Source organism: Equus przewalskii, chromosome 15 (genome assembly GCF_037783145.1).
Source record: "Equus przewalskii isolate Varuska chromosome 15, EquPr2, whole genome shotgun sequence".
In the NCBI taxonomy this organism is placed as follows: domain Eukaryota; kingdom Metazoa; phylum Chordata; class Mammalia; order Perissodactyla; family Equidae; genus Equus; species Equus przewalskii.
The window spans coordinates 4,708,513-4,725,788 of NC_091845.1; the positions used below are offsets into that span (position 1 = coordinate 4,708,513).

The 17,276-nt window shown below is 56.0% G+C and overlaps 1 protein-coding gene across 3 annotated transcripts in view; it reads left to right on the forward strand.

The window, feature by feature from the left end:
• The window catches only part of SLC6A6 (solute carrier family 6 member 6), a 79,462-nt gene that overhangs the window by 36,217 nt on the left and 25,969 nt on the right, over positions 1–17,276 (forward strand). For all 3 annotated transcript variants that reach the window (XM_070576481.1, XM_070576482.1, XM_070576483.1), the window contains exons 2-5: positions 3,759–3,998; positions 5,653–5,787; positions 6,909–7,143; positions 16,786–16,918. In XM_070576481.1, the coding sequence (XP_070432582.1) occupies positions 3,770–3,998; positions 5,653–5,787; positions 6,909–7,143; positions 16,786–16,918 (732 nt within the window). In that variant the 5' untranslated portion in view covers positions 3,759–3,769. The remainder of the gene's footprint in view (positions 1–3,758; positions 3,999–5,652; positions 5,788–6,908; positions 7,144–16,785; positions 16,919–17,276) is intronic.

The window sequence follows — 17,276 nt, forward strand, 5'->3', positions numbered from 1 at the left end:
TCGTCAAGACCAGGCTGGAATGGCCGAGGGACAGCTGAGGCAGAGCAGAGGGTTCAGGCACATCATGGCCACTGTCACTACCAGCTTCATGACCTCGGGAGTGTCCCTTGGTCTCTCTGGGCCTTGCTGATTTCACCCTGAGTAGGGCTAAATAAAGCCTTCAATACCCCAAGGTCAGGGAGGACCCGATAATGATTATAGCAGTATTAACATCAATAATACTAGCAGCTTCCACTTAAGGAGTGCTTGTCACGTGCCAAATTCTGTTCTAGGGACTTTCCAGGCACCCGCCTCATTCAGTCCTTACAACATCGCTATGAGATGGGCACAGTTATCCCCGTTTTACAGATAATGACACTGAGGACCAGACAAGTTGAGTAACTTGCCTGAGGTCACCCAGCCAGAAAATGGCTATCTCTCAGCTCCTAGGCCAGGGCTCACTCTCAGAGGCCTTCAGGGGCCAGGCTGCCACCAGAATGCCTGAAGCAGCTGTTCAGGGAACCCGAGCATGAGGAGTGGGATGGACTAAAGTAGTTCTGTGTCCCAAGGAGAAGGGGCCCGCGCTGGGCCCGGTAGGTCGTTGGGGGAGCTTGTGTCTTCTCCCGGGAGTGATGGAGGGCTGGGGGAGGTCTCTGTGACCTGAGAAGCCTTGCCAGGTTTCCTTCAGCGGCTGTGCTGAGAATAGATTGGAGGCATGGGGTGGGCTGAGCCGCAGCAGGGTGGCCCGGGAGGAGGGTGCCACAATGCAGGGCTGGTGGGGCCTAGAGTACCACGGTTGCCATGGCAACAGAGATGTGGGTGGATACCAGGAATGTGGAGGAGGCAGAATCAGTAGGTCTTTCTGCAATGGATGTCTACAGGTGCAGGGCTGGTCAGGTACCCCAGAGGAACTTGGAATGATCCCCCTGAGAGGGAGTTGGGGCATCTGCACCTGGGTCTGGCCTCACCCGGGCTTGAGTGAGTCTTGGGTGAGGCCATGGCTGATGGCCTGGCTCGAGGGAGCCAGAGGCAAGGCCTCTAGCTATGTGTCCTCAAAGGGCAGGTGGGCCTGTGACTGCAGCAGCCACAGGTGGGACAGTGACAGTGAGGGAGGAACACATCTCCAGATACACCTTGGGAATGAGGAGTGGGGAGATCCCCACAATACCAGGCACACGACAGGCCCTGACTCTGCCACATTCAACACCCACCCCCATCCTGGCTCAGCATTAGGAGATGGGGTGCTGAGTGTGGAGAGGGGCTGGAGGCCTTATCTGGTAGGAAACCAGAGTCTGGAGCAGAGGGTCTCGGGGAACTTTTTACTCCCCGCCAGTGTTTGTAAAGCGCTAGTGTGGCCCGTGGGTCTGGGGGCCCTGAAGGCAGAGCCAGGGCTCGCATGGCAGTCACAGGGAAGCAGACCCTGGCTCCTGGTGGAGAAGAGCTTTGGCCAGTCCCAACTGCCTATGTAAGCTGAAGCTGGCCACCTCCCCCTCCGCCTGGCTGACCTTGTGAAGTGCCTTCCAGCCCTGCGATCCAGGGAGAGCCCAGAAGGGCAGAGCTAACCCTTCCTGCCGAGGAGGCGCAGGGGTCATTCCCTGAAAAACATCTTCGCGAGGAGGGAGCTGAGTCCCACATCCTCCAATTATGCTCCCATCCAGCCGGCCCACAATGGGCCACTCAGATAACCATCGGGGGCTGCACACATTAATGCTGGAACAATGCTGGCCGCGCGGGCTATTTTTACAGTAGCCGTACGCCCGGCTGAACCCCCACGTTGTCCCGAGGGAGCAGGGCAAAGAAAGGCCGTGTGGATGCCGCCGCCAGTCTGCGCTCCAGGAGACAGAGGAAGGGCTCCATGAGCCGCCCGCCCGGCGGCTCCAGGAAGCTTTTTCTTGGTCTGCTCGCCGACAGATAGCGAAACAATCGGGGTCCCCCACCCGAGCCAGGGAGAGGAGGGGGGTGCGGGGGATCTGGGGTCTGTTGTGCCTCTGCTCCTCAGAGCACAGCCCCTGTGGGCCTGGCTGCTGGGGCCAGGCCAGTGCGTCCCCTCTCCACACCCAGGTCCTCAGGCCTTCCCTGCCTCCTGCACCACCAAGGCTCAGAGGCCGAGCGAGTCGCCCACATCACGCAGTTGGTTTGTACTTAGCACCAGCTGCCTGCAGATTCCACCCTGGGAACCAGCTACCCAGCAGTTCTTTTCTGATGACCTACTGTGTGCCAGGCTCCGGGCACACAGCAGTGGACAAGACAGGTCCTTGTCCCCATGGAGCCCCTATTCTAGTTGAGGAGGAGACCCTTACCAAGGAAGCCAGGATACAAACAAGACGTTTTCAGTAGTGCCAAGCACTTTGACAGGACAGGCTCAGACGTCCGCTGGAACCTGGTGGCAGGCTGGCCCAAGTGTGCCCAAGTGACGGGGCTGCATCTGGTCCAGCTATTAGTTACCATAAGGTGTGTGAACCCAACGTGGCCTGGCCTCCCAATTTCTCTAGAAACCTTCTAGAGACCTAGGAATCTCGATTTTTCTCTGAAACCTGCTATTTCAGTGTTGGCCACCAATTTGGATGGTGACGAGAAACAAGTTATGTCCCAGGCTGCTTGGCTATGAGTCGGTCACCTTTGCCATCATCTTTTTTATTCTGTAGATGAGGAAACTGAGGCTCAGGAGGGGTGGTGAGCCCACTAGCTTTGGTTCCCCCAGCTCATCTGTCTTCTGTGGCCCTCCCCCACAAGGGGGTAAGTCCTCGAACGCACCCTCCCTCTGGGCCGGACTCATGGTGCTCCTGCCCTCACGGCCAAGCTCCCAGGGAGAGAGAGGACTCGGGGTCCTGGGGAAGCGCAGAAAGAGGGCTCTGCCCTGGTTCCTGGCAGAATTCCTCTGTGGTGGGGCCCAAGCAGGGCTGGGCCGGGGGTGACATGAGCAGCTCTGAGGGCTTAGAGATTTGACCTCCTCTGGGACCTCCCACTGCTGAACCCAACAGGAGTCAGAGGGCAAGGGGGCCTGGAGGATGTGGACTCACAGCAAGGCAGAGAGCAGCTGGAGCGGGGTGGACAAGTGGAGATTGATGGCACTCTTGCATAATGCTCACCGGTGAGAATCACGTTTTCTGTGCTGCAGAGGTGTGACTGTTTAATAAATTGCAAATATACTTCATAAACATCCATTTTTCATACTTTGATGGAAACCCCATTTTCAAATATTGTTTCCATTCCAGCCTGAAACCCCATTTTTCATTTATTTACATTGATCTGTTCTTTAAACAGTTAGAAACGAGCCCCTCCTGTGGGCCGGGCACTGGGCTGAATGAGTGAAATGGGAGCAGTCATTTTCTGTGCAAATCCGAAATCTGGAAATAGCATGTTAATTTCCAGAAACTGCAGGCAGGCTGTTATCTGCAAGGTGCCTTGGAATGGCCTGGGGAGTGTCGCGTTTTGTGAGAGAGGATGCCAGGCCAGGGTGGCTTCGTGCTTATCTGCCTGCAGGTGCAGGACGAGGTATGACATTCGGGGACAACAAACATGGGCCCCCGGTGCCGCTGTCAGCAGGTGCCTGGGGAATGGGACCCGTCCGTTCCTGAATCACGAGGTCCACGGTCGCCTAGAGGGAGTCCTACTCCCTCAGGATGTTGTCAGAGCAGTGGACAGACAGGGCGATGGCAGGGCCCCTGCCGCAGGCCTGGGCGGGTCAGAGCCGGCCCGAGGGTGAGGAGGAGGAGGCTGTGCTGAAGACACGTGGGCTCCCTATGACCTCACGGTGGGCTCTGCTTTGTCCCCCGTAGAGAGCAAGGAGATGGCCACCAAGGAGAAGCTGCAGTGTCTGAAAGACTTCCACAAGGACATCCTGAAGCCGTCGCCAGGGAAGAGCCCGGGCACGCGGCCTGAGGACGAGGCCGAGGGGAAGCCCCCACAGAGGGAGAAGTGGTCCAGCAAGATCGACTTTGTGCTCTCTGTGGCTGGCGGCTTCGTCGGCTTGGGCAACGTCTGGCGTTTCCCATACCTCTGCTACAAAAACGGTGGAGGTGAGCCCACGCTGGGCAGAGAGTGGCACTGGAGGAGAAAGTGGGGCCAGAGCGTGGGTGGCCCCTACCTAGACCTCCCCTGCATCAGCCTGCCATGCCCCGCCCCCGCCTCAGAGGCAGGGGGTGAGCATGACTGGGGATCAAGTGGTGTCCTGTCAGGGCCTTAATGTGTTACCTTGAGCAGATCCCTTACCCTCTCTGATCCTCCAGTTTGCCATCTCTGAATAGGGGTGACGAGGCCAGGCCTGTGTCTCCCAAACGTCAGCCCTTCATATGCTCCTTTGTAAATTGCCCATGTTTCTGTGCCTCTGACAATTTCTTACTTTATGTGTTCCCTTCCATTTGTTTTTACTTTACCAGTATCATTTACCATAATGGAAAGGTATCCAGGAAAGAAAAGTACAGTGAAGATATTTTTTTCCCAGTTTTGCTGAGGTATAATTGGCATATAAGACTGTAGTTGTTTCAGGTGTACGACATAAGGATGTAGTATTTGTATATATTGCTAAATGATCACCACTATAAGTTACTTAACATCTGTCACCTCCCTTAGTTACAAATTTTTTTTCTTCTAATGAGAACTTTTAAGATCTCTCTTAGCAGCTTTCAAATATACGACCCAGTGCTGTTAGCTGTGGTCGCCGTGCTGTACAGCACATCCCCAGGACTCATTTATCTTATAACCGGAAGTTGTCCCTTGTGACCCCCGTCCCCCATTGGAGGTAGTTTTTCAATGTAAGGTCCCTGTTTGTCTGGTTGGTTGGTTGGTTTGGGTTTCTGTTGTTTGTTTTACCTGCTGAAGCTCTGGGCGGGAATCCTCTCCTGTTGGAGATGTTCTCGACGGGCAGCACACCATGGCGAGTTGACGAGAACTGGCCAGGGGAGCTGCTTCCTCTCGTGACCGCCCCTCATCAGGGGCTTATGTGTCAGCAGAGACGGGCCTGCCGAGTGCCGCCCGAGTTAGGAGAACCACCGCTCGGGACGTCCCGCCTTAGAGCCTGGTTTCTTAACCTTTTGTAGGTGTCAGGCGCCTCTGGGACTCTGATGAGTGCCCTAGACACGCCCCAGAACAAAGCACTCACACATAGACCCAAGTTGCCCACAGTTTCACAGGGTTTATGGACCCGCTGAAGCCATTAGTGGACACCAGGTAGGACCCCTGCCTTGACTCTTTGCCCCTCGCTCCTCCCCTGGCTCCCACCCCCAGCTGGAGGTGCCCACCTCTCGCTTCTCATCACTGCACCCTCCCAGCTAGTTCTCCACCTCCTGGCCTGGGTGGGCGTGGGGAAGGGCAGGTGCAGGTGTCAAGGAGAGGTACATTTGAGATGAGTCTTAAGGGCTAACCAGTCCTTATTCAGATGGACAGACATGGGGAAGGCAGGCAGGCAGTCGGCACAGCTTAAATAAAGGCTTGCAGGCGTAAAGCACCTGGTAGATTGGAAGGTGAGAGGGCACCCTGGGAGGTGATGCCAGCCAGACAGATAGGCAGGGCCTGGAGAATTTTCAACCAGGTCCAAGAGTTTGGCCTTTACCCTCTGCATCCCTCACTCGCTCTTTGGGATTCCACCAGCTGGGAGGGTTGGGCGTGAGCTCCTGCGGCCTCGCCCCACGACAGCCACAGCCTGACCCTCACCCCACTCTGCTCTCTCTGCAGGTGCATTTCTCATCCCGTATTTTATTTTCCTGTTTGGGGGCGGTCTGCCTGTGTTTTTCCTGGAGGTAATCATAGGCCAGTACACCTCTGAAGGGGGCATCACCTGCTGGGAAAAGATCTGCCCCTTGTTCTCTGGTGAGTATGGGGCAGAGGTCACCCGGGCCTGGTGTTCATCAATTCAGCCAGTTTTTGTGGAGTACCTACTATTTGCCAGGTACATTGGAGCCGGATGTGAGTCACTTGGCACTGTGCCTGACTCTAGGTAGCAGCCAGTACGTTATACACGTGACGCTGCTGCTCACAGTAACTGCTCCACACGTGCCAGCTGTCCCGCCTCTCTGGGTTGTTGGAGGGTCGGTAAGCTGGCAGCTGCTTCGCAGCGCAGTGCAGGAGACGAGCACTTGGGTTCAGGAGCCTTTCTGTCTGGGTTCGAGTCTCACTCCCTCCTCCTGCCAACTCTTGTGATTTTGCGAAAGTCACTTAATCTCTTTGTGCCTCAATTTCCTCATCCATAAAATGGAAATAACATGCTTACTCTGTAGGGTTGCTATGAAGAGAAAATGGCATAGCCATATAAAAGTGCTTTGTGCACATAGTAAGCCCCGAATTAACGGTAGCTTTATTACTATTATAACATTGTGTCCCATGCCTAGTACCGAGTATACACTCATAAGATAATACTGTTATGATTATAATTGGCAGGCATGGGAGGATGTGTGTCTATTCATTCAGTTATCTATATAAATCTATCCATCCATTAATCCTTTTTTCCATTAAACTAGTTAATATAGACCATCCATCCATCCATTCATGCTCATTTACTCATTCATCCATCGCATCCATCTACCTAATCTCCCAACCAACCACCATCCCTACATCCATCTAACAAATCGAGTATCCATCCATCAATCCAGCACCCAACCCTTCAGCTATCGGACCATCTAACCATCCATCCAACCAACCATCCATCTCTTCATCCATCCGTCAGCTATTCATTTATCTAACCATCCATTCATTGATCTAGCCCTCCTCCATACATCCTTCGATTCATCCAACTCTCCCATTTATCTAACCATCCATTCTTTCACCTCTCTATCCATCCAATCATCCATTCATCCTGCAAATATTTGCTGCTCACTATTGAAGGGTCCCTTCTGGTCCCAGGCCTAGAGACGCCAGGGCCTTGCAGATGAGTTTGTGGCCATGGTAGGGCTGGCCTCCCTCCTGATGCTCCCCTTGCTTGCTCATCCCTGCAGGCATCGGCTATGCCTCCATCGTGATCGTGTCCCTCCTGAATATATACTACATTGTCATCCTGGCCTGGGCCACATACTACCTGTTCCAGTCCTTCCAGTCGGAGCTGCCCTGGGCGCACTGCAACCACAGCTGGAACACGCCCCAGTGCCTGGAGGACACTTTGCGCAAGAACAAGAGCCTGTGGGACAGCCTCAACACCAGCAACTTCACCTCCCCTGTCACCGAGTTCTGGGAGTAAGGCCGGCCTCACTGAAGGAAGGAGGGGAGGGCGTGGGGTGGGTGCAAAGAGGACAGCCAGCTCCCTCATCTTCTCCCCAGGGGAGTGGGAGCAACTATCTTGGGTTCGGTGGAAGGAGGGTACAGATTTGGAGATAAATCCATGCCTTTGGTCTCCGACAGGCCTGGAGTCAAATCCCACTTCTACCATTTTACTGACTGTTGGCCCTTCAGCCAGTCACTGCCCCTTTCTGAGCCTCAGTTTCTTTAACTGTCAAACGAGGGGAATGAATCATCCCTACACCCATGGGATCTCTGTAGGCACTGTTTCCCAAAGGCAGGTATATGTGCTTATGGTGTCTGAAAATGATGTATATTAGGAAAAAGATAGTGAGCACATCAAAGCTGTTATTGCCCAGAGAAGAACGCACACGTGAAGCCGAGGTAGTTACTCAAGTGAAAGGGTGAGTAGACACAGTGAAAATACGTATCAGTTAGCTTTTGCTGTGTAACAACCACCCCAGACTCTAACCAGCGACCATTTATTTGGCTCATGGTTCTGCTGGTGGCAGTTTGGGCTGAGCTTGGCTGGGCAGTTCTTCTGGTCTGTGCTGGGCTCCCTCATGGGTAGCTCAGATGTAGGGCATCAGGGCAGCTCCTCTGGCGGTTGGCTGGCTGGTGGCTGGGGTGCCAGGGGAAACTGGTCCCAATTAGTCCAGCAGGCTAGCCTGGGCTTGTTCATCGTGGCTCAGCATTCCAGAAACAACCAGTGGGAATGCCCCAATTCAGGAGCACTTTTCAAGCCTCTGCTTGAGTCATTTTTGTTAACGTCCCATTGGCCAGAGAAAGCCACCAGACCAACCTAGGTTCAAGAGGTGGGGAAATACGCTCTGTGTCTTTATGAGAAGAGTGGAGAATTAGGGGCATTTTCACAGTGTACCACAGTACAGTCAATAACTACAGGAGTATACACAGAGGACAGACATCAGAAAGGCAGAATATGGAGACCTGAAGGCGGGGAATTCTTAGCTGGCGTACAGGGAAGTCCTTCGAACACAGTGCTTGGGGGCCGACCAAAAATGTATTAGTGCCTCACTTCCCTTCGCTCCGTGAGCTGTCAGATGTGGGGCTCCGCACTTGGGTGCGGCCCCTCAGCCTGGAAAGAACTGAGGGAAGGCCTTGCGTGGGGGCCGAGAGCCAGGGGCGGGGACAGAGTTAAGGAAGGGGGTGATCCCTCGTCATCACGAGATGATGCCCCCTCTCTTTTGTGTGTGACTTTGCTGTTTCCAGGTGTCCCCCACCTCTCTGAACCTGGCGCAGGAGCAGGCCCGCAGAAGAGGGGGCTGCCCGCTGACTGCGCCAGACTTCAGGGCCGGGGCTGGGACACTGTGGGCGAGCAAGGCTCAGTCGGCCCTCACTCGCGTGGTGCATGTCTCCATCATGACATGCAGGCCTTCCGTGTGTGCTCACGGGTCCCTAGGGCTTGTGGACGTGTTTTCCACTTGCAGACAAAGAGGCATTACAAGCACGTTCATCCTCCTCAGCTTCCCCCTCTGGAGAGCTGAGTTTACAGAGAAAGAAATGCAAGCGCTTCATTCTTTGCTTGAATGGAGCCCGAGGCCACAGCCCTGCTCGTCCTCTGCTGTTCCTGGCACAGCCTCACCGCCCGGGGCCCACCCCACCCGGGACACTGGCACTCAGCCGGCCACATGGGTGCCGGCCGGGGCCTCATTGCCTCGGGCATGGCCTGGCTGCCTGGATTCGAACCCTCACTCTGCCACTTCTAGCTCAGGCAGGTGCCTTTCCCTCTCTGGGCCTCACTGTCCTCACCTGGACTTCAGGGCACTGTCCTTAGGGTTGTAGAGCCGCCTAAACTGAATGAGATCGTGAATGGCCAGCCCTGAGAACCTGCTTGATAAAGGTGGGCCATTGTTTATTTGATATCCTCATAGTGGGTACAACTGCTCCCCTCGGGCATTTGGAACTCAAGTGACACGACCTCCAGAGAGACTGAGAATGGCCCCTTCTCAAATGCCCGTGTGGCCCCCCTGTTGCACAGGGGCTGTCCTCCGCTCCGCTCCCTGCTCTCGGAGGCCCGAGGGCTCCTGAGGAGGAGTTCACAGGAGTGATGAGGTCCTCAGGGTGTCAGTCCTCACCCGTGCCCTCTCCCCTGCCCGTCCCCCAGACTGGGCTCTCCTGGGGGGTCCTGGGTGCCCCCCTTCCGGAACCCCTATTCTGAGTGCCCCAGCTCCCTTTCCTGGCCCAGAAGACATTAACAGTGTTTGTCTTCAGAAATGTCCTGCCCTGCAGGCACCTGCCCAGGCCCCACACGATGCAGGTGGACTTGCTCAGTCCATGGAGTATGAGCCGCTGGCCTGATGCTCACCTCCCGCTCCAACCTTCACACCGCCTCCCCCAGCTTCTAGCAGAGCTTTGTGAGTCCATCCAAACACCCACAAAGAACTTGCCTCCTTTCTAGAGCCCTGGGGAGGAACAGGGATCACAGAGGGGGAGCCTGGAAAGCAGAGAGGAGCTGTGTGAGCAGAGAGGTTCAGGCCAACGAGCTGGGCTGAGGGCCTTGGCTCAGTGCAGCCCTGCAGCCTCCTGCCTTCCAGAGCCTTCCCTTCTCTTGGGCATGAAAGAGAGGGAAGGAGACAGAACTAATGTGGAATCACGGACTCCCATGAGCTTCATGCCAGGGACCCGCCCCTGTCCTTTCATTTCGTCTTTGCAGAGGCCCGTTAAGTAGGGAAAATCTCTCAGAATCATCCCAACTCCTTTCTACCCCGAATCCCACACGCGGTTCACACATCCTCCTGGCTCTCCCTTTCAAGTATGTCCCGAGTCGGGCCACCCTCCCACTTGCCCTGAACCCTCCCCGCTGGAGGCCCCCAGCGTCACTCTCCCAGACCCCAGCACTGCCTTCCACTGCTCTCCCGGCCGGGCTTGCATCTCTGCCATCAGCTGTGAATCCCAGCGTGTCAGTTCTCAGCTCAGAGCCCTCTCCTGGCTCCTCCCTTCCTACCATCTCTCCCAGCAGAGAAGTAAGTGCTCACTGACTGCCGATTCTTATTAATTCCATGTCTGCATCCACTTGGCTGTGTAGCCTGGAGCAGCAAGTCAGTATGCCTCTCTGGCCTTATTTCCCATCTGCACGTGGAGGGGCCAGATGAGCTGGGCTTTAAGGGATGAGTAGGTGCTCACTAGGCTGAAAAGGAGAGAGAAAAGACATTCTGGGCAGAAGGAATGGCCCACACAGGGGCATGGCATTCTGAAAGTACATGAGCATTTGGGAACAGCAAGTTGTTGGTTTGGCTAGAGCACAGGATGCGTGAGGCCAGGAGAAGGATTGAGGCCTCGAATGTTAGGCTGAAAATCTGCGCTTTGTTCTCTGGGACGGGGAGCCATAGCAGGCGTACGAGAAGGAGAGAGATGTGATTGAGTGTGTGTCTTCTGGACATTGTTCAAGGAACACACTGGTGGGGAAGGCTGGGACATGTGTTAGGTGCCAACTATACAGAGGGCCTCTGAGGGCTCGGCCATCAGTGAGTTTGGGTTTCCTTTGGGGTCAAACTTAGCTTATCTGATTTCCCCTGAAAATTGCCACCAGCCCCACAGGGACTTGCTCCGGGGTTTCCCTGGGGGAGCCTTGCTGGGATGTTATGGGGGTGTCACGGGCTGGTACCCGGTTGGGCTGCAGAGCAGTGAGGATCCTCTCAAAGGCTGGTCTCCACTCCCCTGGAGCCAGAGCCCAGCCCCAGCTACTGTTTCCCTTCGCCCCCCTTCCCTGAAGACGCGGCAGCGCTCCTGGGAACCAGTGCTCCAGGGGAGCCAGGACCTCTTCCTGGCCCCGGGTGGGGAAGGGCCTTTAGATGGTCCCCGCCAGGCCCTGTCCCGCCCCAGTTTTACAAGGGGAGGTAGCGGAGAGCAGTGGGTGATGCTCTTGTCCCTCAGGGCAGGGAGGCTGACTCTGGCTCCCGCAAGTCCAGCTGATGACCTCGGGGCGGTCACCTTACTTCTCAGACCTCAGAGAGAGCCTGGTCTCAGCGCCTCACAGCCAGCTTGCTCGAGTGTTAAAGAGCTAAAACAAGTGATGTGCTGGGCACAGGGCCTCTGGGTGTGGCTTTCAGTAGGACACTGAGGACTAGAGAGGTTAAGTGACTTGCCCAAGGTCACATAGGCAGCTAGATGTAGCAGAGTTTGCAGCCTGGACCTCTGACACAGGACACCACCTCCAGTGCCTGTGTCCCCACCAGCTGTAAGTCCAGGCAAGTCCACGGTCACAGGTCACGTTTGGCCGTGTCTGTGCAACCCCATTCTCCTCTCTTCTCTTGGCCTGGACCCCCCACGCCCACCCCATCTGCAAGGCTAAAGCTCTGTTCTCAGCAGGAGCTGGTGAGACGCCCTTCTCCAGATCCCTGTGAAAGCCACCTGCACCCTGGGGACAGTCATTCACGCTGCCTTTATAATTTAGCTCTGAGTCACTCTGGGATGGAGAAGCAGAGCTTCTGCCCCCGGTCAACCTCATCCCGTTTGTCCCTGCTCTGGGGTCACCTTTGTCCCCAGGGTCGTGCTTCACCTCTGGCCCTGAAAGACAGGTGGGGCCAGATCTGGCCAAATGCCCTCCATTAGGCTGGGGCTGTTCCTTCCTCCCTGGTCCCCCAGAGCCCCCGGGAGCTCAGCACGTATCATTAGACTTTATTAGAATCAAAGAAATGAGTCATATTTGCAAACAAGTGCTGCTCAGCCAATCTCGCCCTGCAGCTGCGGGAAGAGGGGGGCGGTGGAGAAAGCCCCGTGCAGCCCTCGGTGCAGGGCGGACGGGCTCTTTATAATTGTTGCCTCCGCCAGTCTCCAGGGAGGAGCCATCGCCAATAAATGGCTGGCCGGCAGTCAAAAGGAAACGATTTGGCCCACTCGGAGGACGTATTTACATCTCTGAGTGCCGGCTGGACGGCAGTGCGGCGGCCGACTCCAAACAGACGTCCAGGCGATTCTTTTTTAGATCCCACCCTCGGATGAATCATTACTATTCTTGGACAGGAATGCAGCTCACCTCTGGGTCCCCTCCCTCTCTGTGCAAGATGCAGGGAGGCCTGGGGTGCTGGGGCCCTCGCGAAGGGCAGTAGAGGACCCGGCACACGGGGGGCTGGTCCCCAGGGTGGCATCGGAACAAAGGAACCAGGCCCATGGTTGATCTTTATCTGGGTAATTTCAGGTGAATTCCCGAACCCCTCTGAGCTTCAGTTTCCCCATCCACCAAATGAGTCTAATTAATTTACTCAACTGATGTCTGTTGAACACCTACTGTGTGCCGGGCCCTGTTCTGGATCCAGCAGTGATCAGGACAGACACAGGCCCTACCTCCATGGAGATGACATTCTAGTAGGACAGACAGACATTAAGCAGAAAACACAAATAAAATGGTAATATGAAAGTGATGATAAGTGATGAAAAGTAAAGCCGGGGCAGGGGGAGGGGAAGGACCAGGGCTGCTCTTTCCATAGGGCGGCCAGGGAAGGCTGCCCTGCTGAAGTGGCATTTGAACAGAGATCTGAAAGGGCAGAGGGGGCATGTCCTGTGATGAGCGGCCAAGGGAACAGTGGGTTCGAAGATTCCGAGGCAGCAGCATGCTCTGCCTATTCAGGGAACATACGAGAAGCCACTGTGGCTAAACGAGGAAATGAAGGGGCCTTATGGGGCATGAGGTTCAAGAGAGGGCCCCATCCATGCAGCTTGGCCTGGACACGTCCCATTTACACCTGTGGGCCCAGCTCCACCTCACCCTGTGGGGTGTGGGTCTGAATGGTGAGCGTTGCTCACCCTATTCAGGGAGGCAAAAAGGAATGGGGCAGGTCCGGACGGCCTTTTTGGCCAGGTAGGTGGGAGCCATAGGGAGATGTGGAACAGAGTAAGGATGCAACCAGACTTCGGTATTGACAGATTCTCTCTTGATGAGAACAGAATGGGGGTGAGAGTGGAGGCGGGAACACGAATGCGGAGGCTGCTGTAATAGCCCTGAGAAGCGAGGGCCCAGACAGGGGCTTACAGTGTTGGGGAGATGTGGCCAGATTTCGGGGAACTTGTGCAGTCTCCTGGGGCGATTAGGAGGCACTGATGAGCAGCGGTGCACCATGGTAGTCTCTCTGGGGCACAGCACTCTACAGTTTCCTGAACACACACATGCACCATGGTGGGGAGGCCCTCTGGGGAGGTCTGCTGCTTTGTGGCTGGCTGAGGCCGTGAGAGTCTGATTGGGGGGCGCTTGTGGAGGGTCCTTCAAACTGGGTCCCTTCAAAAAGGGATTCAGACGGCCCCCGTGCTCTCCAGCCTCCAAGGCCACCCCTGAGATATCTTTGGAAAGGACGTCGGTCACTTTGGCCCAGAGCCCACATCAGGCTCTGTTATGACAACCCTTGATTGGTGAGACATTCATTCCATTCCTAGAATGTCTGCGTGGCCCATTATAAACATTTTTAAGGATTTAAAATAATTTTTATAAAGGTGATATGTGCACATTAAAAACATTCAAGTAGGAAAAAAATATATTCAATGCCAAGCGAGTCCCCTTCTGCATCCCAACTGCCGGGTCCCCCACAGGCGGCGACTGCTGCCCGCATCTGTGTGTCCTGCCAGAAGTGGTGTGTGCTCATTCATGTTCAAGCACAGACTTGCCCCGCCCTCCTCTGCGCACAGTAGGGAGCCTGCCTGCCTGCTGCGTGCTGTCCTTCACCTCGCTCAGTTCATTTACGTCACGTCCAGGAAATACCTCCTTGTCCCTTCACGGGAGCTTTCCCACTGTCTCGTGGGCTCCGTAGCATCCCGCCGTGTTTCTTCTCTGTGCCTGCTGAACCCCTGTTCACGGCCTTTTGGGGGATTTCCAATCTTGTGCTCCTGCAGGCGTGGCGGTGATGAACAGCCTTGGGGGGAGCCGATCTTTGGCCACACGTGCAAATCTAATTGTAGGAGAGGGTCTCAGGAGTGGAGTTGCTGGGTCAAAGCAAACAGGCCTGGAGGCACTATGAGCTCCCACGAGGGGACTACCACCGGCAAGGGACAGGCACGTGTATGACTCGGTTTCCTTTTGTGGCCCCCGTGACTGGTCAGCTGACCAGAGCAAGCCAGCGTGACAGCCCCTGCCCGAAGCAGGCACGGGGTGGGGAGAAGGCAGAAAGAGCATCTGTGAGCTGGCTGTGGGCTCGGCAGGGGACGCTGGGCCCTGGGCTTCCAGCTTCTCAGCCAACTTGCCCTTAAGGATAAAAGAAAAGGCTGTCTTATGACTGGGTCCCTCCTTAGCATTAGCTGAGCACCTACTGTGTGCCTGCCTGTGAGATCCTTGTCCTTGGAAGTCTAGTGTCTGGTGAGCAAGACAGCCTTTGCATGTGAGTGTGGCGTCCAGTGTGAGAGGACAGACAGGGTCTACAGTCGGTCGTCTGCAGAGCCTCGGGGGAGGCTGCTCTGGGGCACGAGGAGGGCGGGCCTGGCGGTGGGGAGGCTATAAACTGTGGCGGCGGACCAGTGGCCCCACCACTGCCACTCACAGGGAAGCCTTGGCCGCCGCCCAGCGTGCCCCGGGCCCTCAATGGAGGCTGCACAGGGACAGGCTTCTTGTTCTAAAGCTGCTGCAGCCGCCAGATCCGCGTGCTTGGCAGGGCCCCAGCCGGGATGTGCTGGGCTCACAGGCTGCCCGTGGGGATGCCCCCTCGTCCCGAGGCTCCAGTTGGCCCCGGATGCTGTTTTAAAGTTTAGCCTTCAGTTTCTCTGTTAATTAGGGTGGTGGAGTCGAGAGAGCACTGGCTCTTGGAGTCAGACAGGCCTAGGTGTGAGGTGGCACCTGTCCCTAGAGTCAGACAGGCCTGGGTGCGAGGTGGCAGCCCTGCTGCCTGCTGGCTGTGTGTCTGTGGGCAATTGCATCCTCCAAGCTTTGGTTTCCCCATCTGTAAAACGGGGCAAATGACCTCTAGTCTTTGGACCAGACGCGATGAATTGAAAAGGCCTCGTTGATGGTATCCTGAGCACATTGTCCTAGGTGCCAGGGCGGAGCCATTGATGTCACAGTGAGGAGACAAAGGAAGCTGCCTCTTCTTAAGGTTTGTTAGTGGAAAGAGTTCGTGGATTGGTCCCGAGTGACATGCGAACCTCGTTCACCCCAGTTGAGTCCTTTCATTCATTCACTCAGCAAGTACTTATGGAGGTCCTGCCGTGAACTGTGAGCTCTTCTGGGTGCTGGGAGCACAGCAGTGAACCACAGAAGGGCCTCGCAGGAATGCCAGTGGAGATGGGAATCTTGGATTCACTCAGGGTCCTCCTGTTGGAGCTTCCCTGGGAAAAAGGAAAGCCATGAACAGCGTCCTGGCCCCGTGGCACCCCGAGAGCCGGAGCCGGGTCATCCGCCTGACAGGCTGACTAGGATGGTCTGGAATGGTTTCCCCAGCAGTATCCCGGGGCAGGAGCTGGGATTCGTGTTTTAGCGAAGAGGAAACTGAGGCACAAAGTCACCCACCCCTCTCTGCCTCTCCTGCTCGAGAGTGTGGCCGTCAGACAGGGAGCTGACTTTGGTTAGAAGGAGCCCAGCTTCTTCCAGGGGAGCACGAGCCCCCGTCTCCTTAACTTCGGTGGGCAGGTAACCCCAGTGGATAGTGGGCAGGGCGATGTCCCTGTGCTCGGCCTGGTTACCCTTGGTCACTGTCACAGCAGTCGAAGCTCTGGGACAATGGGGACAGTTTCTGGGCATCATGTTTCGCGGTCTCCTTGGCCGTCCGCACCCTGTGCTGCCCTGCCCTGGCTGCGATGGCTTCTGCCCCTCAGGGATGTGTCTGTGAGGAGGTGCATCTTCCTCTGGTCAGCAGGGTCCAGGCTCTGCCAGGTGGTGCAAGGCAGGTGGCTGGTCGCCCTGACTGTCCTTCACCGCATCTGCTCTTCACGACTCTGGCGGGGCGGGAGGACGAAACTAGCCCTGCTTAGGTGCCAGGAGCTGCTCTGCTGTGTCAGCACCGTGGCGGGGACAACTGCTGAGGCCCACAGAGTGTGGGCTTCAGCCCAGACCCTGTGCTTCGTGGGGGTTTTCTCCCCAGCGCACCCCTGTAAAGAGGTGAGCGGGTGTTCTACAGCCACAGACAGAACAGCCGCTGTGCCCCCCTGAGGCTTACGCTTTAGTGAGAAGTCCAGACCAGAAACAGGTGGATAAAATAAGAGATGGGACAGAGAACACTGAGGGAGGATAGTTATTCTCATGTCATAGATGGGGAGGCTGAGGTCCGGGAGGCTGGGTGACAAGCCCAGAGTCAGTGGCTACGGGGTGGAGCTGAGTTTGAACCGGTGTTTGGCCCACACTGGATGCTGGAGGGTCTGCTAAGAATCCATCACCTGGGAATCAGTACCCATTTTACAGATGAAGAAACTGAGGCTTGCCCAAGGCCAGGCTGGGTGGACCCAGGTTCACCCAGGGACTTAGGAGTCCGAGTCCTTCTTGGTTTCCCCACAACTCTGTGACACGAGTGTTAACTATTTCCCAAGACCAACGGGGGTTGTGGGGCTGGGAGAGGCAAGGTGACTTGTGCGCACCTGAGCCAGGGCTCGCCCCCCCAGCCTGAGTCCCAGCCTCGGCTCTCCCTGCCCCGGGCGGGACCCCCACTGACTTGTGGCTCTGTTTGCTCGAAGGCGCAACGTGCTCAGCTTGTCCTCTGGAATTGACGACCCGGGCTCTCTGAAGTGGGACCTTGCTCTCTGTCTTCTCTTCGTCTGGCTGATCTGTTTCTTCTGCATCTGGAAGGGCGTCAAGTCCACGGGGAAAGTGAGTTGTGCTCTGCCCCTACCCGGCTTCTTGGGGACTCTGCCACCCCACAGGCCTTCCTGCTGGAAACCAGCTCCAGCCTGGGAGGGAGAGTGCGCTGGCAGTCCAGTCCTGCGAAAGAAAATAAAGCCCTGGTTTGTAGCATTTGCCCTTTTCATGGTCCAGATACTCCCACCATGTCTGACTTCAGGTTACTGATAGTTTAACAACCAGTTCACAAAATTCCTGAAAATTGAACAGCCAGCCCTCTGGAGCCTGCACAGGCTCCCACGAGCCACTGGTTCCCAAATATCAAGGAGGTGGCCACAATGCAGATGCTAGCAGATGCCTGACATGGGAGTTGGAACTGACAAGGTAG